This window comes from Myxocyprinus asiaticus, chromosome 2 (genome assembly GCF_019703515.2).
Source record: "Myxocyprinus asiaticus isolate MX2 ecotype Aquarium Trade chromosome 2, UBuf_Myxa_2, whole genome shotgun sequence".
Lineage (NCBI taxonomy): Eukaryota > Metazoa > Chordata > Actinopteri > Cypriniformes > Catostomidae > Myxocyprinus > Myxocyprinus asiaticus.
In genome coordinates this window covers 46,074,571-46,098,877 of record NC_059345.1, presented here as the reverse complement: position 1 = coordinate 46,098,877, position 24,307 = coordinate 46,074,571, and the positions used below count along the sequence as shown (strand labels likewise).

The following is a 24,307-nucleotide window of genomic DNA, read 5'->3' as shown; positions in this document are numbered from 1 at the left end:
TTACAACACCTTTAATTTACGTTAACAGGGAGTACACCATAAATTATTCTGTCTATTTCATAGTTGTTAACTTTGTTAGACGAGGATTTCCAATCCAGGGTGCGACCGGTTTAGAAAACCGTTGCATATGCCTGGTTCATATGAAGCTGAGCGTGGATCAGTCTCTTCTCATCACATTCAAAGCTTTACCACGACAATGGAAACCAGACAGCTGACCTCAGTTCAGCTCGCGAGTCACATGCACTGACAGTATCGCAGGCAAAGTCTGAAATGACATCATTCAAGCCAACGCGGATTGTGATGCCTTTTCAAATGCCTGATCGTAATTACAAACAGTGCATATTAAAATCCGATTTTTTTTTTTTGCGTTCTACATATTATTTTAAACAAACAATTTAAGTCTAATTTTTGAGGTCTTAGGAAGCATTCGGTGGCATTTTCATCTCCTTTTGTTTCTTTGTTAAGTTTTCACTCTTTTTCTACGGGTGCGTTACGCGAATTAAGAATCGTACTATGGTGAAAGCTTTCTCATGAATATTCATTTAGTCACGCTGACTTTGAGTATCCTGTCATGTTTTAATCAATATTCATGAGTCAATCCATGCGCCTGCGTACCAACGTCTGCTCTAATTGGGCGATTCTCGCGTCACATAATTAATATTCATAAGATATGCCTTCGCCGTAGTAGGATTGGTAGTTCGCTGTACGGCTCATGTGAGGTCCTCAGGCGCTCAGTGTGCACCTCCCTTTGTACCTCTCTATTCAAGATGGCTCCCGTTTTAGAGAAGAAGCTACTGGGCGCAGTCGGGACGGGCGACACCATGGATAACAGCAACGAGGATGATGAAGGACAAAACCTCTGGTACGCTCGCACCCTCAAAGTGTCCAGAAGTGCACCTGAGTTTGCAGGGAGTGAGTTTATTTGACAGTGTGATGTGCTGCTTTGTCACCAGCCGGGTGCTGCCCAGTTCAGACGCCGGTCCCGGATGGGCCCTAAACACTTCACATAAACTTAAAAACACGCACTGGTTCGGATTAGAATAGCTGTTTACAACTAGATCAATAATAAAGAAAGCGTTTGAAGAGCTCATGTTTTCTTGTCAGACACACTGTGATCTGATAGTGCTCGCATTTGAAAAAACACACCGGCTTAAACGATTCATATAATGTCAAAAGTAATTTCTGATGGGACGTGGCATCTTTAACAATGTTTAATATATATATGCGGATAGTAATTTGTTTTATGAGAAGTGTCACAAGGCTGAGGTTTGATCTCTGTTTCTGATGCGATCTAACGGCTCATTGACATCCATCACTTGTTTGCTAGCTTTATTTTGACAGCTGTCTCTCTCCCGGATGTTCAGGTGATATTGTATCACCTATGAACTGATATCTGCAGCTTGTCACTTGTCAAAACTAACGATCCAACTACTGACATGTCAAAGCCTTTATCTACTGATGTCATGAATGCAAAGTGATCATTTTATTGTTTATGCCATTTTTCAGGTCTTCAATTCTCAGCGAAGTTTCAACACGTTCAAGCTCTAAATTGCCATCTGGGAAAAATATATTGGTTTTTGGTATGTGCTTTTGGCTAAATCTTGTTCACAACCCAAATTCACAGCCTCTCAAAAGTGCGTTTAAGATTTGTGCTTTAAGGAGTGTGTGATTGGTGAAGACTGCATGTGCAAACTTCAATACATGTATTTAATTAATCGTAATTAATTGTTATTTCTTAGTGTACTTACACTTGTTTTTTAGGTGCACAGGTAGCCCATGTCAGGAATAATGAGTAATGTGATTTCTGGTAATGTTTTAGGGGAGGATGGTTCAGGAAAGACGACACTCATGGCAAAACTCCAAGGAGCAGAGCACAATAAGAAAGGTAGAGGGCTGGAATACTTGTACCTGAATGTCCAGGATGAAGATCGGGATGGTAAGTACTTTCAAAGAGGGAGAAAGATGATGAGGAGGATTAAAGGAAAAGTTCTCCCAAAAATGAAAATTCTCTCATCATTCACTTACCCTGATGCCGTCCCAGATGTGTATGACTGTCTTTCTTCAGCAGAACACAAATGAAGGTTTTTAGAGGAAGATCGAGCTCTGTCAGGTCCTTATAATAGAAGCACACGGGTGCCAGCACTTTGACGGTCCAAAAGTCATATTTAGGCTGTATTAAATTAATCCACACGGCTTCAGTCAATCAATGAATTTCTTCTGAAGCAAATCGACAAGTTTGTGTAAAAAATAAATCAATAATTAAAATGCTGTTAACTTTTAAAAAGTACTTCATGCCGGCAGCTGATGTGAATCGTGACGTCAGCGAGTTCACGCGAGAATTCGGAAGCGGTGCTTATTTACAACAGAAGAACGAACGAACGTCACACGAGAGTTCGACCATTTCAAACAGCGTCAGAGTCCTGGATGGAAGCTAAACATTTTTTTATTATCGACTTGTTTCTTACATAAACCTATCGATTTGCTTCTGAAGACATTCATTTATCGACTGGAGTTGCATGGATTACTTTTATGCTGCCTAAATGTGACTTTTGGACCGTCAAAGTGCTGGCACCTGTTTACTCGGGCTGGCGATTAATCACATTTTATTTTCAATAACGATTTTGGCTTCCAACGATTATGAAAACAAGATAATAGAGATAAAACGATTATTGTGTCGCATTCCGTTTCGCAATGAAGCACCCCGGCTTTATATCTTTAAAGCATCCTTTATTAAAGTTTAAATAATAAGGAAGCGGGTTATGAAAATAAACTCCAAAACTGGCATTTCTCTGTGCGATCAGCACCGTGTCTATGAGTTGCTTGAAGTGACCGGGGAAGAGATTGAATCTTCTCCCGGCTGATGCCCACTCTGGCTGGGGACGCTCGTCACTTGTTCGTGTTTGCTGCAGCTAGATTATAACGTGATGGCACGCGACATTGCGAATCATAATATATGCGCCAGGTTCAATGTGTGTATCTTATCATTAGAGGTCGACTGATAATGGATTTTACCGATACGATAACTAAGTTGGGCAGTACCTGCCGATAACCGATTAATCAACCAATAGTTTTTAAAATTGATACTGAATGAAAAAATAACACTCAAAGTAAAATAGTGCTGAACTTTATTACAAAAATAAACAGTACTGACTGAACCATGAAAATGTATTGTATTTTTTTTAAATGAAATATATATTAATGTATATGAACTAATATTCAAATTTTAAAGTCAGCTGATTTTTAAATTGACGTTGTTTCCTTAGTCCACAATAAATACATAAATCATTCAGCACTGTAATATTATTGCATAGAACTTTCCTATCCTGGTTGTTAAAAAAGAACATTTCATTTTCAACTAATGTGCATAAAATAAATAAATAAATAAAAAAAAAGTTTTAATCGTTCCATATTCTCAAATGTTAATTCAAAAGTAAAATGAGGGGGGAAACGCTTCAATAGACAGTTAACATGGTGTTACAGTTGCACTGATTTCTACAACTCCAGAGTCAAGCTTCATAACAGCGAAATACCACATTGTTTTTTATTCAGTACAGTTGTATGTAGAGTAGCAGAGGTATTCGGCTGAACTCGGTGGAGAAGCGGCTCAGACTATGAGCACAGGCCAGGGGCTGTTCAAACAGATGGAACACAACAGACTGGAACTGAACGTGAGGATCTCGAGACAAATATTTCCAAGTTGAACATCTTTACTGACAATGTATTTAAACAACTCATTACTTAATCTGAGAAATGCTTATGAGAGAGCAAGACGCAATGGCCAAAGACCTCCACCAACTGTAAGGGGCTGTTCACACCGAACGCTTTTGCAAACATCCATTTGTTTTTCTGTGTAAATGCACGCTAGACGAATGTCTTTGTTTCCCTTTGTTTTTGTTTATTCAGCGTCTCGTGCAGGAACGGTGTTTATTTAGATGATGTGTCTAATAAAAAAGAACTTTAAAAGCATCTTGAAACACCTGCTTTCTGTTAAACTGTATTTGTTGCGCTGTGTCTAGCCTTTTTTAGCGCAAGAATGTGATCGATCTGAAGTCATCGTATTACAGTGAGGATCATTTTTTTTTATTGAAATCAGATGCGTTTCTGATTTGTTTATACGTTTCTCTCGGCTGCATGAAGATATTAATTTGCTTTCTCACGTCACTAGCTTTAAATATGCAACTTAGCTGGCTAACGAATGCATAAATGTGACAAGCTGGATACTAATGCAAATAGATAGTAACAGATGGTAACAGTCGATGCATTTAAACATTTGGGTTGGACTTGCGTGTATTTTTGTTGCATGTTCTAACCGCTTGAGGTTAGCTTTGATGTTAGCGTCCTCTCAGCCTTGTCGGCAAACTGCTGTATACTTTTAATAGTAGCGATGGAGGCTTTCCTTAATTTGACTACCATACGTAACATAAATAATTATCATGTGACCGTAGCCTCCTCCCCTACCCAGTGCAGTTTCAAGTTCAAGGAAATCCACTGTTAAAAAGCCCATAAATTTGTTTTTATTTTTATAAATGCATGATGTTTCCAAAGTCAATGAGTAATCATGTTGAATAATCGTAATCTCAAAATTGACCAAAATAATTATGATTATGATTTTTGCCATCATTTTTCCCCTACCGTGTACTACTATTATAAGGACCTGACAGAGCTCTATCTTCAAAAAAATCTTCATTTGTGTTCTGTTGAAGGTAGACAGTCATACACATCTTGGATGGCATCAGGGTAAGGGAATAATGAGAGAATTTTCATTTTTGGGTGAACTATTCCTTTAAGAATTGAAGATTTACTGTGTATCTGTTTGGCAGAGACACATTTATGTGGCCAAGTGTAAATGGAATGTTCTTGTACAATCAGATAGCAGTTTGATCAATTAAAACGCATGAAGTGACCAAGTGTAAATCCCCCCTCAGAAGACTGAGAAAGAGCTCTTTATTCAAAATCTGACTTATTTTTCTCAGTTTGTGACCAGCTGTGAATTTTGCATTATCCTGAGGATACAATTGATCATACATAATTAAAACCAAGCCATGAGTGTAATTTTATATATATAACTAAACAGATGCTAAACAGATGCACACTATATTTTGGCATATTTGGAAAATTAATTTGACTTACCACCATTCTATAGTTACAGAATAGTAAAAGTAGGCTGATAGTTAAATATATGATAGTTTGCAGAAAATGCTCTTTTTGTTATTTTATTAAAAAAAATAAAATAAAAAATAACACACTTCCAGATTTGACTCGCTGCAACGTGTGGATCCTTGATGGAGACGTGTACCACAAAGGCTTGCTTAAGTTTGCAGTCACCACTGAGTCACTAAAGGATATTCTGGCTGTTTTTGTGGTGGACATGTCAAAGCCTTGGACCATCATGGAGTCGCTGGAGAAGTGGGCCAGTGTCCTGCGGGAGCACGTCGACAAACTGAAGATCCCGCCGGAGGAAATGAGAGAGATGGAGCAAAGGAGTGAGTGTTTTTTGGATCAAGTATTGAAAAAGGACACTCAATGTAAACACCTTAGGTCATTGGCAATAAGTAACTTTTCTATGTTAATGTACATATGTACAACGTACATTAGCATGCACATAGCTCTCTCACGTGTTGTCCAATATTCTTGTAGTAGTGGTTGAAAGATGATTGCTCAGCCAGTAGAAAACTGGAAAATGCCTTTTACCAGAGAGCTATCAGAGGTATGGATAGCTGTTTTTCACTTAATTGTGTTTTAACTGTGATTACGTTTACATGGACATCAGTAAGCGGCTTATTATGAGAAAGCGGCGTATTGCGAAAAAGGAACATTCTGGTTTACATGCACTGTATAGGCAGCTTACTCTTTACTCCTGTATATATGCAGCTCAGTCAGTAAGCAGTGTTTGGTTTTTTTACTTTCTGTTGCGACCTGCAGTGGAATTTCACTGCAATAGTAAGGTTTCCCTCTTGCTTAAAATTTCGGGATTCCCCCAATGTACGAGTGCATATACGCGAATGTGAGGGACAGTCAATATTTTACTTTGGTATGTATAAATGGATATAGTTTATAGTCTTGTGTTTTTCTCGCTGTACTCCCAGAAATGTTGAATTCTTTCAGCTGTGTTGTCTTGTTGTTTGGCTCCATCCTTTGACGTTTGTTATTCGTGCACATGCACATTCTTCAAACACCATCAAAGCACCACTTTTGTGTTTATGTGGCCACACTAAGCCTCATTCTCGAGGAGAAACCTGGATGTGTTAAACTGCTTTCTCTTAATCCCTTAAGTGGCATAAGGAAAATGGCGTTCTCGTTTACATGACGTTTCAGAAAGCCATTTTCTGCCAAAACCCTGGAATAAACCATTTTCTAAAGTGCATGTAAACATGGTCTGTGAAGGAATTTTATTTCGCCTGGTGGGTTTTGATTAATTCTTTGGACTGCTCATTAAATTATTTCATAACTACTAACCTTTCATTCTAAATGATGCAACAGAGTGGAGGTGTTTGTTGAAGCTGCACAAGATGAAGCAGAGCATTGGTTGGCTCCATATATTTTTTTGTAGATACTGCCTAGTGGAGAATGTTGATGTTGCATTATGGTTTAATTAGAATGTTGCTTTTGTTTAGCTTAACTTTTTTTTAGTTTAGTCTTATGAGTCCACTTTTATTGAATGTTACAAGAATGGGGCTGCCTGTCGGCTGGATTTAATGACACTCTGCTTATGAAGCACTCTTTGTCCTTTGAATTTGCATGACCTTTCAGTCAGATCCATGCTGTTGGAATCAGAGTGATTACAAATGCTGCCTTAGTAGTGTTAGTTGCGATGAATGTACAGTAGCTCTGCTCAGAATCATCATGTTTTCAAAAACCCTCGTAGTCTGAGATAAAATCTTGAGTCATATTTTAGGGTTTTAATTTCCTAAAACCCAATTACAATAAACATGTAGGTAGGTATAAGGTTGATATAGCTTTTGTATCATATGGTTTGATTCAGAATTTGCACATCAACAGAGCTTACTGTAGGTTTCTGGTTAACTAAACTTTTGCTTTTAATAATTAAAATTATTTTAACCTGAATGAACATGAAATGCAAGATGCACTTTGCTGAATGCTAATCTTAAATTTCATATTAATTTTGGCCCTGCCTGAGATTTACTATTATTTGACAGTAAGTTTTGCTCTGTGACAGAGCAATGAATGACTGTATAAAGATTTAAAGCTGCTACTTTAGTGTTTGAGATGAGTTTTTATTATGAAATGAGATGCAGAGTGCTCAGACATGAAGTGAGATGCTATTTCAGAAGATGATTGTGCTTGTACCGTATAAACAGGGCTATGAGAGCAGAAAGAGGAAGTGGCGATGATATTTTGTTTTAGCTTGCATATGAAATACCAAGCCTAGCAGTTTTACAACACATCTGAACTGCTATTTTACTAAGAGTCATGAGGAATCACTAGCTCTACATGTTCCAATGTAACCAACATAGTAGGCTAATGGTGATCAAACTCTTAATTTTTTTTTTTATCGATTACCTAGGCTGAAATAGGATCCACTGAAAGTGTAATATCATTCTCTTTCATTTCTGACCTGTCCACTATGTTCCACATTTGCTCACTACTCTTTTCGTTTGTTTATATATGGAATGTAAGACTATATTATTTTTTATGATTAAATGCATGATTACTATTACCAAGCAAATGTTGGTTTGTTGGGTGTATTGAATTAGTGCCCAAGCTTCCCTCGGCATTGTAAAAACAGACCCACCCAGAAACAAGGCCAGGGCTTTCTTAAGCACTACTGAAATCAACTTACATGAGCCATGCTTCTCTCTTCCCATCTGACTGAAGTAGGTGATGTCATCACTGTAGTGGAAAAGAGAATTCAAGCTCTCTTACAAGGCATTGCATCATTGTCTGCTCAGTCGGACATTCGACTCGTTGCTCTGAGCAGGAAACGAGCACAACACTCAAGTAGGAGCCAGAGGAGCCCTTCGCAAGCCACTGTGATAAAACATGTCCTTTCACAGCTCTTAGTCAGCTAACACCCTGCGGGAACTTTTGCTTTAAATGTAGAGCAGTCTAAATGCACTTTGGCAACCCTTTCCTGTGTTGTTCAAAGCGTATATGCAGCCTTGCACCTGCATATTGAGGGTCATGTTCTCTTGCATATAGAAATGGCACTATGAAACAACACTATTTAATTGGTGTTAAATAATTTTTATTTAACTTGGCATTTTGCCACCTTAAAATGATTCAAACTTTCAAATGCACTTTGGATGTATAGATTCAGCTGACTGTCCCCACCCTTGTTGATGGAAGCTGGTCAAAGTCGACAGCAGAAAGGGATTGTAAACGGGTGCTGCTCTTCATTTGATTGAGGTTATTGTAGTATTTGGTCATATTGACCAAGAAGGTTGTTGGTTATTACAGGGTAAAATCTTCTCAGCATTTCACAGTCAGTATGTTTATATGCGCAGTGATGATAAAGCTACAGTCCTCATCTGTCTTTCCAAGTGTCCCAATCAATGCACAATCAAATATTTTAAGGAAAGATGTCAGCTGTGGAAATGTTAAATACATGTCGGGTCTGAATAACCTGTACACATGCTGGTTGAAGCAAAGCCACAACCACATTATCTAGGTCTGTTAGTCTAACTTTGCAGAAATTGAGCTGGTACGATTTTAGTCAGACAAAAGCATTTACCTGACATTTTAAAAAGACAAATTATTGTTTCAGTCTGACTGATATTGATTTTTGAAAGTTCATGGAAACTTACTGGGTGATTATCTTTGTGAAAACGTCAGGCTGATGAAGTTATGTAAAAAATGTTCACTATGTGTTTCAGCCTCAGTCTGTTATGAAAACTGTGTTGATAACACAGCAGCAGAAAAGAGGATATTATTTACAAATGTCTGAAGACAGTGCCGTGTGATATGAATGCTTTTCTATTGGCAATTGTCATTTAAAATGAATCACTAGATTGGAAATGTCCGTTTTATTCTGCAAATATAACTTTTCTCTACTTTTTGTCAAAGAGCATTCAGATGATAATGAATCCTGAGCTTGTTTAAATGGACACCAGGAAATGGCTTGTTGCAAGAAATCTGCTTTTTGCGAGAAAGTGGCGCTCCCGTGTACATGCGCTGTATAAGCTAGGGGTGTAAAAAAAATATTGTATTGTAAATAAATACATATGTGTGATTAAAACAAAGCAATGCAACATTGAGAGTTTCGAAACAGTCTCCTCCCCGGAGAGGCGGTGCTGAGCAATCACAGGAAAACAGAGCAACTAGTCTACATAGGTGAGCTGAGAGCTCGAAGACTGATGGCAAATGGCAAGCAGATTGTAGCGTTGCAGCTTGTTGAATTTGCAAGAATCGAAACAGTGTCATGTCTCGGTGCTGCAGTACATCAAACGTGTCATTTTATTTACGCCGACATCTCCGGACAAATCGGTGGATTACTGTATTACATATAAAGATGTAAAGGTTTTTTTTTTTTCTCCACTAACTATTGAAAGGAGGATTTTTGAGCTTGCTCACTGGGGGCTTTAAACCTGGATGTGTTAAACCGCTTTCCCCGAATCCGTTAAACGGTGTAAGGAAATCGGCGTTCTCGTTTACATGACGTTTCAGAATGCCGCAAAAACCTTGGAATAATGTATACAAATATTAACTAAGTTTATATCTTAACTGTTGCCTTAAGCCTCCATTTAAAACTCTTTCATAGACATATAGAGTTGAGGAAAAGCACTTGTTTGGAAGGTTAGGAAGACTGTGGTTTTATATGGGTTTGCTTGAAATGCACTAGATTATCTTGATCTCCTGCTCCTGTGGAGACCTGTTCACATCTCAGGGTGTGGATAATTATTTGTAATAGAACCTTTTAAGAGAGAGATTCATGAGTAATGACATAGTTTCATGTAACATGTGGTCAGATTATGTGTTAAATCTTTCACTTAAATGCAGCTGTGTTATGTTATTCCAGAAGTACAGGAGCTGTGTTCCTTTAACAAAACGTTGCTCCCTTAGCTTTCGGGGTCATCTGGTGCATTCTTAAGGTTCCTGAGGAAGTTCCTCCCACTTCCCCCCCCTCAGCACCTCCTGAATCTAACACGACTCCAGCCACCAACTTCCACATATCATCACCATGCCCTCTCCTGACATGAAGGACGGCAGTGAATAACCTTGTGTATGGTTGCTGTTCCCTTTACCTGTGTGGTTTAGTGGTGTGGCGAGGACGAGGGGTTGTGGGTTCTGACTGTCCGCCAGAGTGTGAGGCTCAGACGGAGATTTAGGAACCTGTTGTCCGCACCGTTCACACCTGAGCAGCTTTTCCATTGGCCGTGGACGCTCTACTTGTTGTATACACATTCAAGTTACACAGCAGTTAATGAACTGTTGGGCAAAAAACCATGCTATAAAACCTATACCTCATGGCCTTAAGATATAGCTATGTATTATTTTTGTAAGGAAGCTCTTTATTTCAGGACAGACGATCTGTTTGGGTCTTATGTAACCTGAATAGAATGTTCTAATTCTGTGGAATTCATTCAGTGTACTTGTGTGGTTTCTGTAAGGTTTTGACCCATATAGGTTTTTATAGGCTGAGACCATTTCGACATATTGTTTTAGGAATAATCAAGCTGCAGCATCAGTTAATTGTTTTTAAAGAAAGGTAAAAAGGTATTCTATTTCAGGTAATAAGCTAAAATGCAACTGAAAATTGTCTGTGTTAGTTTTTCTGTTATTAGGCCTAATTGCAGAATGTTACATAGCTTAAATGCAATGTAAGAGCAATAGTTCGAGGCTTGGCCACAAAAAAAAAAACTGTGGCAAAGCATTCTTGGAAGTATGCCACCAAAATTAACATTTGAAAAGCAAAATAATTTTGGAAGGTGTTTTTTTGGAATAAGTGGGGTTATATCGAACAATTTTACTTATTTTTTCTGTTTTTGACCAGTACATTTTCTCATTAAACTCACCTTTGAAAGGTTAAGAGTTAATTTTGGACTATGTCTGTCTCTCTTTCTTTTCTGCAGTGGTTAAGGTGTTCCAGGAGTATCTAGAACCAGAAGAAGCCACACCAGGCTCACCACAGAGACGAGTTCCACCAGCTGAAGGAGAAAATGAGAGTGTGCTGCTGCCACTGGGAGACAACGTCCTTACACACAACCTGGGCATTCCAGTGCTAATAGTTTGCACAAAGGTAGCTGAAAAATAATGTCCTCCCTCATAGAAACATGTCTCAGAACTAGATTATCTGTACAATAGGTGATGAATTTCAGGTATTTAAGTAAGAAATTCGTTTGTAAACAGATTTTTTTAACCAGTGTAAGGTCATGGAGTTTTTCAATATTTGTCGTGTTGAAGTACAGTACTGTGCAAAAGTTTTAGGCACTTGTGAAAAATGTTGCATAGTGAGGATGTCTTCAAAAATAATGACATAAATAGTTTTCATTTATCAATTAACATACAGTACTGTATGTCTGATGTTCTTTGTGTATAAATGTGTGTGTGGGTGAATGTTTATACTTTGGAAACAAGATATTAATAGTTGTAATATTAAATATTAAAAATATTAAGAGTTGTTTTGCAAAATGGTAGGGCAATTGGGTTTGTGGATTCTGATGTGGCATTGAGCATCTTTAACCAAATGAAAAGCTCTCTTTAGGAAGTTTAGTAAGAGCTGCAGGCTCACCATGTCCCCCTCACATGCTCTCTCAGATCAGAACATGCTCAATGATCTATTCTATTGTTAGCCTCCCTCCAGCAAGGTTCACTTGTATTTGATCACTTTGCCTCCCGACATTAAAACAAAACAAACAACCTCACCCTGGGCTAAAACCGAACAGAGTCTGTTTGAATTTTAGAAACATTCTTTATCAATGTGCAGTAGTAGGACTGGGCAGTATACTGTATCTCAGTGTTTTTTAACCTTTTAACTATATTTGATATATCTTGATATTTAAGCATTTTTGTTTGTTTGTTTGTTTGTTTTTTCCAGTCAGAGGAACCATAATTTCAACCAAACAGCCATTGTAGCCAAGTAGATTAAAAATGTTCAGTGTATGAACAAAAGCACAGCAAAAATCTAGCTAAAGATAATCAAGATGTGTTCCACACTATTCGGAGTAAGTGTGGCTTTATTCCATTGCTCTATAATGACATCTCTAACTGTTGTTTAAGTGTTAATGGCTGCAGTGTATTTCATTAAGTTTGAGTATTTTCTGTGGTTCAGTAGACTGTCTTTGTTGAAGGTTAGTGGTTCCTTTGAGCAGAGATGATTTTGCATTTCCAGTGGCCAAGACCGATCCGCTCAAGATATTTATATGTCATGACAGCCTGCTGGATGGTTCAGCAGCCTAGCTGGCATCTCCTCTTTCTGCCAAAACCATTATGGCTGGCAGTGAGCCACAACCCGAGTCATTCTGTCATGTTCCCATCAAGCAGGTGTTTGCTTGTCTGTGTGCGATTTTAAGATAGTGTTTCTGTCTTTATGTCTTTTAAAAATAAACAATACTTTAGAGGTTAAGTAAAGTTAAAGGGACTTTTTACATCCTCAATATAAAAATTTACCTAAACCTCATGTGCATGTAAACTAGGGATGTGCGAAACTAGTCGACTGAACGGTTCTGATGCTCTAGTCGACACTGGAATTACTAGTCGGTCTAAATTTCTCCCCATTAAACTGTTCAGCGTTTTTACACATTTACGTTTGGCTTTATATTATTACAAATGCTGCACTTAAATTACTGTCATGTTAGTGTTACACATTTTAAATATAATTAATAATTCAAATATTATTAAAAAAAAGAGGATATCTGGAGCAGATGTATACAAAGATTTATCTCACTCGCGGTGTGCGCAGGAAAATGTTGTCTTGCAAGACCAGCAAAGAAGCTATGGAAATCACTTTGGTGGTGTTGGGGGAAGCGGATTTCCAAAACTTTGGCTTGCAAGCCGCTATGGATGTTTTCACATTTGAGTCTTTAAATCTGTGCGTGCTTAAAAGTTATTTTCCCACTGAGCGGGCTTTTTCAAGCACGCGATAATCGCCTCGGATGAGTCAGGTCCCGTTTCACTGGACCATGTTGAAATGTTAATTTTGTTAATCAAAGATGTATGCTTTTAAGTAGCCTAGAAAATGATTACTATTTTAGGCTAGGCATGCAAATTATTTTTACCCTGCTGATCAAGAAGGCCATTTTCAACGATGTGCCGACTGCATCAATGGGTTAAACCCTTTTATTCTGTGTGCACGTAATGTTTAGAACAATACATTAGGTTTATTGTACATTTCTCATAGGCCTGTTTGTTTCTTTTTTTTTTTAATCGTAACTGTTATTGTTAACTAATATGGTCATATTAGATCATAGGCTAATGCGCGTCGTTTCCCTCACACGACTCTGAAGACAAGCAGTTCTTTTGTCCACAGGTTTAATGGTTTTAGGTAAGGAGTGAAAATACAAGCAAAGAAATAAACATATAATGTCCAGATAATTAATACAGAACTTAAAAACATCCAAATAGCATCAAAAATAGTCTAATGTTCCATTAAGCTTGCAAATAAACATACAATATTTCTATTTTACTAAAGAATAAGACAATTGGAGAGAGGCCGATGCACAACATTGTTAATAATAGCCCAGTAGACAATAGTTATCAAATTACATTGTAAACTAAAACATTTTGCATCAATATAGTGACTAAAATGTACATGTATGTAAAACAATGAATACATACAGGAGATGCTGTTGCAAGATTAAGGATTAAAGAAATATGATGCAATTGAAAAGAGCAGTCATTACAACTGCCAGCATGGAACACCACAATCTACTTCCTGTTTCACCTGGAAGCAGAGAATCACAGTATTTTTGGAAATCACCAAAACCGACATTAGATGGAGATCCAGCACAACAATATTGCAATTAGGAAGATTCTTAGTATGCTATTAGGAAAAACAAACAAAAATTAACTTAATAAACCATTACAATCTATCAAAACATTACTATTTAAAGGCAGTATTTTAAATCTGACAACAAACTACAAACCATCATCGCACACTAGTCGACTCCAAAATTTTCATTTAAACGTCAGTGAAATGAGTCATTCCGCACATCCCTATTGCAAACCTGTATGGCTTTCGTCCATGGAACACAAAATTAGATATTTTGGACATTGTGTTCTAGGGCTGCAACTAACGATTATTTTGATAATCGACTAATCTAACGATTATTAGACTATTCGGGCGATTACTGCAACGATTAATCATTAGCTCTTAACCGACTATTCAGCTTGAGCCCCGACTTAATAGGTTGTATTAAACGTGCTTGCTAACAATAAAGAGGACAAAATCATCTTTTAAAAATACCTCTAAATGACATTCACTGAATTAAAGGGAAAAAAATACTTTTAAGTTTAATTCAGTAAAAAAGAATTGTTATCAAGTACTTTTGTAATGTTTTTCATTTAAAATAGTCTAAAAATCCTTAAAACAAGATACATTTACTTGAGAAGCGACATATAAGATATTAAGACTTGCTTTAAGGGAATGTATCTTAAGTGTGTAAGTTAGAAGTGTATTTTGTTTAATTGGTTATACTTCTGCGAGTGCAGTGAAGACAAAATATACTTATTTTCAAGATCTATTCTCTAAAAGCAAGTCTATATATCTTATATGCTGCTTCAGGTGAATGCATCTTTTTTTTTTGTTGTTTTTTTTTTTTAAAGGATTTTTATATATTTTAAAATATTTTTTTGCGGCTCCGCTTATTCCACAGCGAGAGTAATTAATTGGTACCAATAGTTGCTTTTTGGAACGATCAGTTATCGGTAAAAATCTAAGCCTATAGTTTTTTTTTTTTTTTTTTTTTTTTATTCTTCTGTGGCCGGCGCTTAAGGATTGTACTGTTAGAATGGCTTGGTTTTACAGTATAATAGCGGCCTCTGAAGGTGAAATAAGTAAAAAAAAAAATTTTAAAAATGCATGATCACTTCAATGCATATTTTGATTAGAAAATAAAGTGTTCTTAATTCAAGCGAGGACATAAAAAATGAAAAATGCTACTATATAGAAATGTGCCCCGTCAGCACATTCATCAGCGTCTCCAACTCAGTATCTTGTGAATAATAAAATATGACATATTTCAAGATAGAGCATTGAAAATAAGAGGCCCTGGTGTATTTGGGGCTCGTTTATTTTAAAGAGTCCCTCATTATACACCAAATCTTCATTTTTTTTTTTTCTTCTGTTTGTTATTGGGATTTTGGTTGAAAAATAAACTGCATCTTTAGTTGGGAGGACACTACATTTTCTAGTATTTTCGACATAAACAGGAGATTTGAAATCGGTCTGTAATTAGCCAATTCTCTAGGATCAAGCTTTTGTGGTCATTTTAACGTTTCTTGGGACATGTCCTAAGGATAGCGAGGAGTTAATAATATTAAGAAGAGGTTCTGGGATTACAGGGAATACCTCTTTTAAGAGCTTAGTTGGTATTGGATCTAACATACATGTTGTGGCTTTTGATGTTTCAGTAAGTTTTGTTAGCTCTTCATGACCTCTGACAGCAAAGGTTTGAAGTTGCATGTGAGGAAAATTATGAGACACTGTTTTCTGAGGTACTGTGACAGATGATTGCATAATTCCAATTTTATTTCTGATTATTTCAATTTTATCAGTAAAGAAATTCATGAAGTCATTACTATTGTACTGCGGTGGAATATCTGGTTCAGTGGATGCTTTATTCCTAACCAATTTAGCCACAGTACTGAATAAACACCAGGATTGTTGTGGTTATTTTTTATGAGTTTGCTAAAATATGCTGACCTGGCAGCTTTTAGTGCCTGTCTGTAGCTACAGACACTATCCTTCCATGTGAAGGATATGAAAATACCTATAATTTTGTATTCTTCCTCTTGCGCTCCATTTTCCGAGCTGCATTCTTGAGAGCGTGAGTGTGATCATTGTACCACGGTGAGATGCTTTTTTCTTTAATTTTCTTTAATTGAAGGGGGGGGTGACACTATCAAGAGTGTTAGAGGAGACTTATATTTTCTATTATTTCATCAAGTTATTCTAGTCTTTGGGGCTTATTGAGTGTATGAGATAGATCTGGTAGATTATTAGTTATGCTATCTTTAGTGGTCGAAAGAATAGTTCTACCTGAATGATAGCGTGGTGTAGATTGAGTAACATTAGCTGATCGCAGCATACAAGAGATGAGGTAATGATCCGAGATGTTATCGCTAGAATTTCTATATTATCAACATTAACTCCATATGACAGAATTAAATTTAGTGTATGATTATGGGGATGAGTTGGTCCTGTCACATTTTGTCTGACTCAAAGAGGGTTGAGAATATCAATAAATGCTAATCCCAATGTGTCATTTTCATTATCTATGTGAATGTTGAAATCACCAACAATAAAAGCTCTATCTATATTAACTACAAGATCTGATAAAAAAAAAGATGCTAATCCACCAAGGAAATCAGAATATGGCCTGGGTGATCTATATACTTTAGCAAGGGAAAAAGACGACAGAGTTTATTTATACCTGACGGTGTCACATTAAGCATTATTAGTTCAAAAGACTTAAACTTATATCCTGTCCTCTGAGTAACACAAAAAACTTCACTGTAGCAACACCTCCTCCTCGACCTTTCAGGCAAGGCTCATGTTTATAACAGTAACCTGGGGGAGTAGATTCATTGAGGTAGTTCGTGGAACAGACACAGTCTCCATATGATATCTAGGTGATACAGTCTCTGTGTTGTAGTTTATGCGACCTGTGTGACGTCTCAAGGCAGCTAGCAGACGTTCGGATTAACCAGTTTCTCTGCTTCCTGACCTGGGCCCCAGTTAGTCAAATACTATCATTATTAAGACTATGAGCCAAATTACTAGAGAGGAGAGCGGCACCTTCCCTGGAGGGATGGAGTCTGTATCTCTTTAGCAGGTCAGGTCTACCCCAAATGTCCATAAATCCTATGCTATTCTCCAGAAACCACTCAGACATCCAGCCATTCAGTGACCCTAATCTACTATAAACCTTGTCACCACGACGAGCAGGGGAGAGGGCCAGATCATATTACAGTGTCTGACATCGTTTTTGCAAGTTCACACACCTCTTTAACATTATCTCTAGTGATCTCCGGCTGGTGAAGCCGGACATCATTAGTGCCAACATGAATAATAATTTTAGAAAATCTACATTTAGCATCAGCCAGCACTTGTAAATTTGATCTGATGTCAGATGCTCTGGTACCCGAAATGCATTTAACAATGGTGGCTGGAGTCTCTATTTCCACATTCCTTACAATAGAATCACCAATAACAAGGGCTCTTTCAACATGATTCTCAGTGGGTGCATCACTGAGTGGGGAGAATCGATTGGAAACCCTAACAGGAACAGGAGAGTGGTGTCGCTTTGCTGAGCGAGTATGCCGCTGAGACGTCACTCAGTTGCCCTGCTGTGGGGGCTCTAGAGCCGGAACCAAATTGTGTGTGTTGCTCGTTGTACTACCCGCATACGAAACAGTAGCTACCGGCTTCTCTTTCTCACTGACCTCCACTAGTGTTCAGATGTGTGTCTCTAACTCATTAACCTTCTCCGTCAGCCTGACTAATTCCTTACATTTATCACATGTAAATCCCTCACTGCTAACGGAATAAGCTATAGTAAACATGTGACATACAATGCAGGAAGAAATAACATGAGCAGATGCCATGAATTATCGCAGTTGTTTGATGTTGTTGGTTGTTCCTGAGCTGTGAGGGTTTGAGGTCAATGTGAATCCCTCATGCAATTGTTTGTTGTTATGGTTGTTCTTGATAAACGGTGCTTTGAGATCGATGCAATAAAGAGCAGAAGAGAGTTGAGAATATCAATAAATGCTAATCCCAATGAGCCATTTTCATTATCTATGTGAATGTTGAAGTCACCAACAATTAAAGCTATATCTACAGTAACTACAAGATCTGATAGAAAATTTGCTAATTCACCAAGAAAATCAAAATAAGGCCCGGTGATCTATATACTGTAGCAAGGGCAAAAGACTAGTTTTTTTTATTTATATCTGATGGTTTCACATTAAGCATTATTAGTTCAAAAGACTTAAACTTATATCCTGTCCTCTGAGTAACACCAAAAACTTCACTGTAGCAACACCTCCTCCTCAACCCTTCAGGCAAGGCTCATGTTTATAACAGTAACCTGAGGGAGTAGATTCATTAAAACAAATATATTCATCCGGTTTAAGCCAGGTTTCAGTCAAACAGAGCGCATCCAAACTATGATCTGTAATAATTTAATTTACAATTAGTGCTTTGGTAGGAAGAGATCTAATGTTTAGTAGCCCTACCTTTATATGATTTTTATCTTGAAAAGATTATTTAGTGAGGGGTTTGTGTTTGGTAGTTCGTGGAACAGACACAGTCTCTATATGATATCTAGGTGATACAGTCTCTATGTGTTGTAGTTTATGTGACCTGTGTGACGTCTCAAGGCAGCTAGCAGACGTTCAGATTAACCAGTTTGTCTGCTTCCTGACCTGGGCCCCAGTTAGTCAAATACTATCATTATTAAGACTATGAGCCAAATTACTAGAGAGGAGAGCGGCTCTAACACAGAGCAGTAAAACAGGCGCGCACTGTAAAATGCGTACAGTTTAATCGCGATAAGAGAATAATGCGGGGGAAAACCCGATGTGCGCTGAAAAATGGCATATGTTAAGGATTAAAAGCTGAAAACAGATAGATAAGCGATGCTAAAAAAAAGCTAGCAGGCTACACACACAGACTCAAGCTAGGCGCCAGAAGCAACAGGTAAAATACACACAGATGAAACAGTACAAAAGCAGAAAACCCAAAACGCGGTAAAACGACAGGATAAAATGATGAACGTATGAGAATAAGAATAAGCAGGCTAGCAGGCTACAAACACTCGTGCAGCGTGCTGTCAGCAACAGGATCAAAAAGTGTACTATGAGTACCTGATTTATTTTTTAATTTTATTATTATATATATAGATATAAATAAAAATATATACTTATTTTTAAACACAATTCACAATCATATTTAATCAAACTACACAATGATGATTCTAAGACATTATAGATATTACAGTTTCATTTTCTGTTAATGCATGATTTTCTGTAAAGCTGCTTTGAAACGATGTGTGTTGTGAAAGGCTCTGTACAAATAAAAATGACTTGACTTACATCTGGGATTTTATTCATTTTGGAATCTTGTAGCCTCGATGTCTGTGCCCGTCATAGTAAGGAACGTATTTTTACTATCGACTAATACAGTGTTTCTCAATCCTTTCCTGGAGTACCACTAACACTACACATTTTGCATGTCTCCTTTATCTAACACACCTGATTCTACTGATTAACTACAGGTGCATCTCAATAAATTAGAATGTCGTGGAAAAGTTCATTTATTTCAGTAATTCAACTCAAATTGTGAAACTCGTGTATTAAATAAATTCAGTGCACACAGACTGAAGTAGTTTAAGTCTTTGGTTCTTTTAATTGTGATGATTTTGGCTCACATTTAACAAAAACCCACCAATTCAATTTTTAGTGAATTGTTGGCCTTCTGGAAAGTACGTTCATTTACTGTATATGTACTCAATACTTGGTAGGGGCTTCTTTTGCTTTAATTACTGCCTCAATTCGGCGTGGCATGGAGGTGATCAGTTTGTGGCACTGCTGTGGTGGTATGGAAGCCCAGGTTTCTTTGACAGTGGCCTTCAGCTCACCTGCATTTTTTGGTCTCTTGTTTCTCATTCTCCTCTTGACAATACCCCATAGATTCTCTATGGGGTTCAGGTCTGGTGAGTTTGCTGGCCAGTCAAGCACACCAACACCATGGTCATTTAACCAACTTTTGGTGCTTTTGGCAGTGTGGGCAGGTGCCAAATCCTGCTGGAAAATGAAATCAGCATCTTTAAAAAGCTGGTCAGCAGAAGGAAGCATGAAGTGCTCCAAAATTTCTTGGTAAACGGGTGCAGTGACTTTGCTTTTCAAAAAACACAATGGACCAACACCAGCAGATGACATTGCACCTCAAATCATCACAGACTGTGGAAACTTAACACTGGACTTCAAGCAACTTGGGCTATGAGCTTCTCCACCCTTCCTTCAGATTCTAGGACCTTGGTTTCCAAATGAAATACAAAACTTGCTCTCATCTGAAAAGAGGACTTTGGACCACTGGCAACAGTCCAGTTCTTCTTCTCCTTAGCCCAGGTAAGATACCTCTGACGTTGTCTGTGGTTCAGGAGTGGCTTAACAAGAGGAATACGACAACTGTAGCCAAATTCCTTGACACGTCTGTGTGTGGTGGCTCTTGATGCCTTTACCCCAGCCTCAGTCCATTGCTTGTGAAGTTCACCCAAATTCTTGAATCGATTTTGCTGGACAATCATAAGGCTGCGGTTCTCTCGGTTGGTTGTGCATCTTTTTCTTCAACACTTTTTCCTTCCACTCAACTTTCTGTTAACATGCTTGGATACAGCACTCTGTGAACAGCCAGCTTCTTTGGCAATGAATGTTTGTGGCTTACCCTCCTTGTGAAGGGTGTCAATGATTGTCTTCTGGACAACTGTCAGATCAGCAGTCTTCCCCATGATTGTGTAGCCTAGTGAACCAAACTGAGAGACCATTTTGAAGGCTCAGGAAACCTTTGCAGGTGTTTTGAGTTGATTAGCTGATTGGCATGTCACCATATTCTAATTTTCTGAGATAGTGAATTGGTGGGTTTTTGTTAAATGTGAGCCAAAATCATCACAATTAAAATAACCAAAGACTTAAACTACTTCAGTCTGTGTGCACTGAATTTATTTAATACACGAGTTTCACAATTTGAGCTGAGTTACTGAAATAAATGAACTTTTCCACGACATTCTAATTTATTGAGATGCACTTGTAATTAGTAGAGTGCTCCATGATCTGAATTATCAAATAAGGGAGACATCCAAAATGTGTAGTGTTAGTTTTACTCCAGGAAAGGATTGAGAGACACTTGACTAATAAATTGGTTATCAGCCTTTTCCACCACCATAGTTATCGGTAATGGCAGAATCTAATATCGTCAACTTCTAATGGGGACTGGGGATGCTGAGTTTCAAAAATGAAGCGGTATAAAAGTCCTCTACATTTTCTGAAATTCATTGGGAAAAAAAAAATGTATTCCCTGATTGTCTTTTGTCTTTCAGTGTGATGCTGTCAGTATATTGGAGAAGGAGCATGACTACAAAGAGGAGCATTTTGACTTCATTCAGTTGCACATCCGGCGGTTCTGCCTAAAATGTATCCTACTGATCTCCAGCAAATATTGGTGGTGTTGTAATGTTACTCTCCGCGATGCTGTACTCTTCCTTAATCATATCGCACAGATGGAGCCGGCTTGATTTACACGTCTGTCAAAGAGGAAAAAAACCTGGACCTTCTCTACAAATACATTGTGCACAAAATATATGACTTCCACTTCACCACACCGGCCTTAGTGGTGGAGAAAGATGCTGTCTTCATGTGAGATCTACAAAATTCCCCTACATTTCATTTAAAAAGTGTTGTTTATATTCTTTTCATGCTGTAATATTCAAGTCAATTTATATTTGCCATTATTCTCTTTAGATGAATACTGAAAAATCTGTTTGTTGCCTCTTTTGAAACATTTTTATACCTCTTTGTAGTCCATCTGGATGGGATAACGACAAGAAAATTGCCATCTTGCATGAAAACTTTACAACGGTTAGACCTGAAGATCCCTTTGAGGACTACATAACGAAACCTCCAGTACGCAAGGTGAGAAGAAATTTCTGAAGATGGTGTGACTGGACCTACAGTAAGAATGGGAATTTTATCTTAATCCGCTTGTTTTTTTTTATCTTCAATTTTTATTTTTCTCTCTGAAGTTGGTCCATGACAAGGAAATCAGTGCCGAGGATGAGCAGGTCTTCCTCATGAAGCAGCAGGTAGGTGTGGATGGCAAGATAACATATTTCACACATACTAGCACACAGTTTCAGATACCTTAGCTGCATATGTAAAATCAGGTTTTCCTCGTTCAATGCTGACGTACCTCCAGCCATCATGTCATCTTTTCTCTGATGTAGACATGCAACCCCACAGTGCTCCCCCACTGTCCCTCATTAGATTGACTAGAGGCAATGAAAAACATTAGACTTGTTTATGTCCCAATGAGGTGATAATCCGCACACAGATAATACTCACTTTATTACATATGTTTGGGGAAAACATGTAATAACATGATAAAGTATCATCTGTGTGCAGATCATCACCTCATTGTATTACGTATGCTAATTTGGTCTACACCCCTACTGAACATGAAGAAGCAATAGAGCTGGCCTATATGAATATGAATATATATATATATATATATATATATATATATATATATATATATATATTACACATACATACATACATACATACACTTGACTGAAATGTTTCTCATGATCTTAAAAATCTTTTAATCTGAAGGTGTATGCTTAAATGTTTGAAATTAGTTTTGTAGACAAAAATATAATTGTGCCAACATATTTATTTCATTATAAAACTAAAATTTTATAAAAAAAAATAAAATAAAAAATGTTTTTTAAATTGATGACTTGGACCAAATAATAAATAAAAGCCAATAAGTGCCCAACATAGATGGGAACTCCTTCAATACTGTTTAAAAAGCATCCCAGGGTGACCCCTCAAGAAGTTGGTTGAGAAAATGTCAAGAGTACATGTCTGCAAATTCTAGGCAAAGGGTGACTACTTTGAAGATGCTAAAATATAACACAGTTTTGATTTATTTTGGATTTTGTTTAGTCACAGCATAATTCCCATAGTTCCATTGATGTTATTCCATAGTTTTGATGACTTTACTATTATTATAAAATGTAAAAAAAAAAAAATATAATAAAGAATGAGTAAGTGTTTCAAAACTTTTGACTGGTAGTGTGTGTGTGTGTGTGTGTGTGTGTATATATATATATATCTCCTGTTGACAATATAAAGTGTCAATCGATAGAGATTTTGCTTTATGTAAATATCCATGTGTGCGGCGTGTGCGTATCTATCAATGGGTAGGGCATTACGTGAGACTGAGAGAATTAAAGAGACATGGACTGGGTGTTTTTCTGGTATTGAAAATTTCAATAAAATTAATCAAATTCATTGACATTAATTTTGCTTTCGCCACTTCATAAGCACTAAATATGCTTTTCATTTGACACGCGCATCCGTGTTTCACGTGAGTGTCGCATTTTCGTTGGATATATTTTTAATTACTTGTGTATTATTTTCTTTGTTACATTGCTATGAGAAGATGTTGAGTTTCTTTGAGTTTACAATAATAATAATGATAACAATAATATTGATCAACAACATATCAGAAAGAAATGTGGCATAATGTAAAATGTAGCATTATGGTAAAGCTGATTTAAAACATGGTTATTTAAAGGAATATTCTGGGTTCAATACAAGTTTAGCTCATTTGACAGCATTTGTAGCATTAATATTGATTACCACTAAAATACATTTTGACTTGCCCCTCCTTTTTCTTAAAAAAGAAAGCAAAAATCAGGGTTCTAGTGAGACACTTACAATGGAAGTGAATGGGGCCAATTCGTAAACATTAAAATACTATTCCAAAATTATAGCCACTAGACGTAAACAATATGACAAATGAGTTAACATGATTTTAGTGTGATAAAATCACCTACTAACATTTTCTGCATAAAGATAAATCCAGTTTTACAACTTTGTTGCCATGACGACGTAATGCCATAAACCCTAAAACCATAAAACGTCCGTAGAAGTAATGATTTAAACAACCTTACAGCTAAAAAATTATAGGGTTTTAACAAAATAATTAATGTTAGTGCTTTTATAAAATTATAAGCTTTACATTTCTGCATTTAAACCCTCAAAAAAAAAAAAGAAAAAGAAAATTTGATTTTATTTATGTATTTATTTTTCTTTTTTCCTCTGGTTAAAAACTGCATCTGGAATTGAATTCAATTTGGACTCTTGTAGCCTCTGTCTGGCCCTCCCAATCACAGGGAGACTAAGAACATTTAATATAGGCTACCAATTTTAAAAACTATTGGCAGATTAATTGACTTTCAACACATTATCATATCAGCAAAATCCAATATTGGTCAACCTCTAATTTGTATTTATTTATATAATGGTGATAAGCAATGTTAAGGCCACGATGAATGTGTGCCCCTGCCTGTTTAAGTAAGAGTCTTTCATACATTATTTATTTTGAGATTGTTTGGGTTTG

General features: G+C 37.1%; 1 protein-coding gene across 2 annotated transcripts in view; it reads left to right on the top strand.

Moving 5' to 3' along the window:
* Positions 1-748: 748 nt before the first annotated feature.
* LOC127409930 (cytoplasmic dynein 1 light intermediate chain 2-like) overlaps positions 749-24,307 on the top strand; it is a 34,266-nt gene continuing 10,707 nt past the window's right edge. For both annotated transcript variants that reach the window (XM_051644930.1, XM_051644923.1), the window contains exons 1-9: positions 749-862; positions 1,507-1,580; positions 1,820-1,936; positions 5,253-5,483; positions 11,031-11,197; positions 21,219-21,312; positions 21,399-21,534; positions 21,699-21,810; positions 21,921-21,980. In XM_051644930.1, coding sequence (XP_051500890.1) covers positions 768-862; positions 1,507-1,580; positions 1,820-1,936; positions 5,253-5,483; positions 11,031-11,197; positions 21,219-21,312; positions 21,399-21,534; positions 21,699-21,810; positions 21,921-21,980 — 1,086 coding nt within the window. In that variant the 5' untranslated portion in view covers positions 749-767. The remainder of the gene's footprint in view (positions 863-1,506; positions 1,581-1,819; positions 1,937-5,252; positions 5,484-11,030; positions 11,198-21,218; positions 21,313-21,398; positions 21,535-21,698; positions 21,811-21,920; positions 21,981-24,307) is intronic.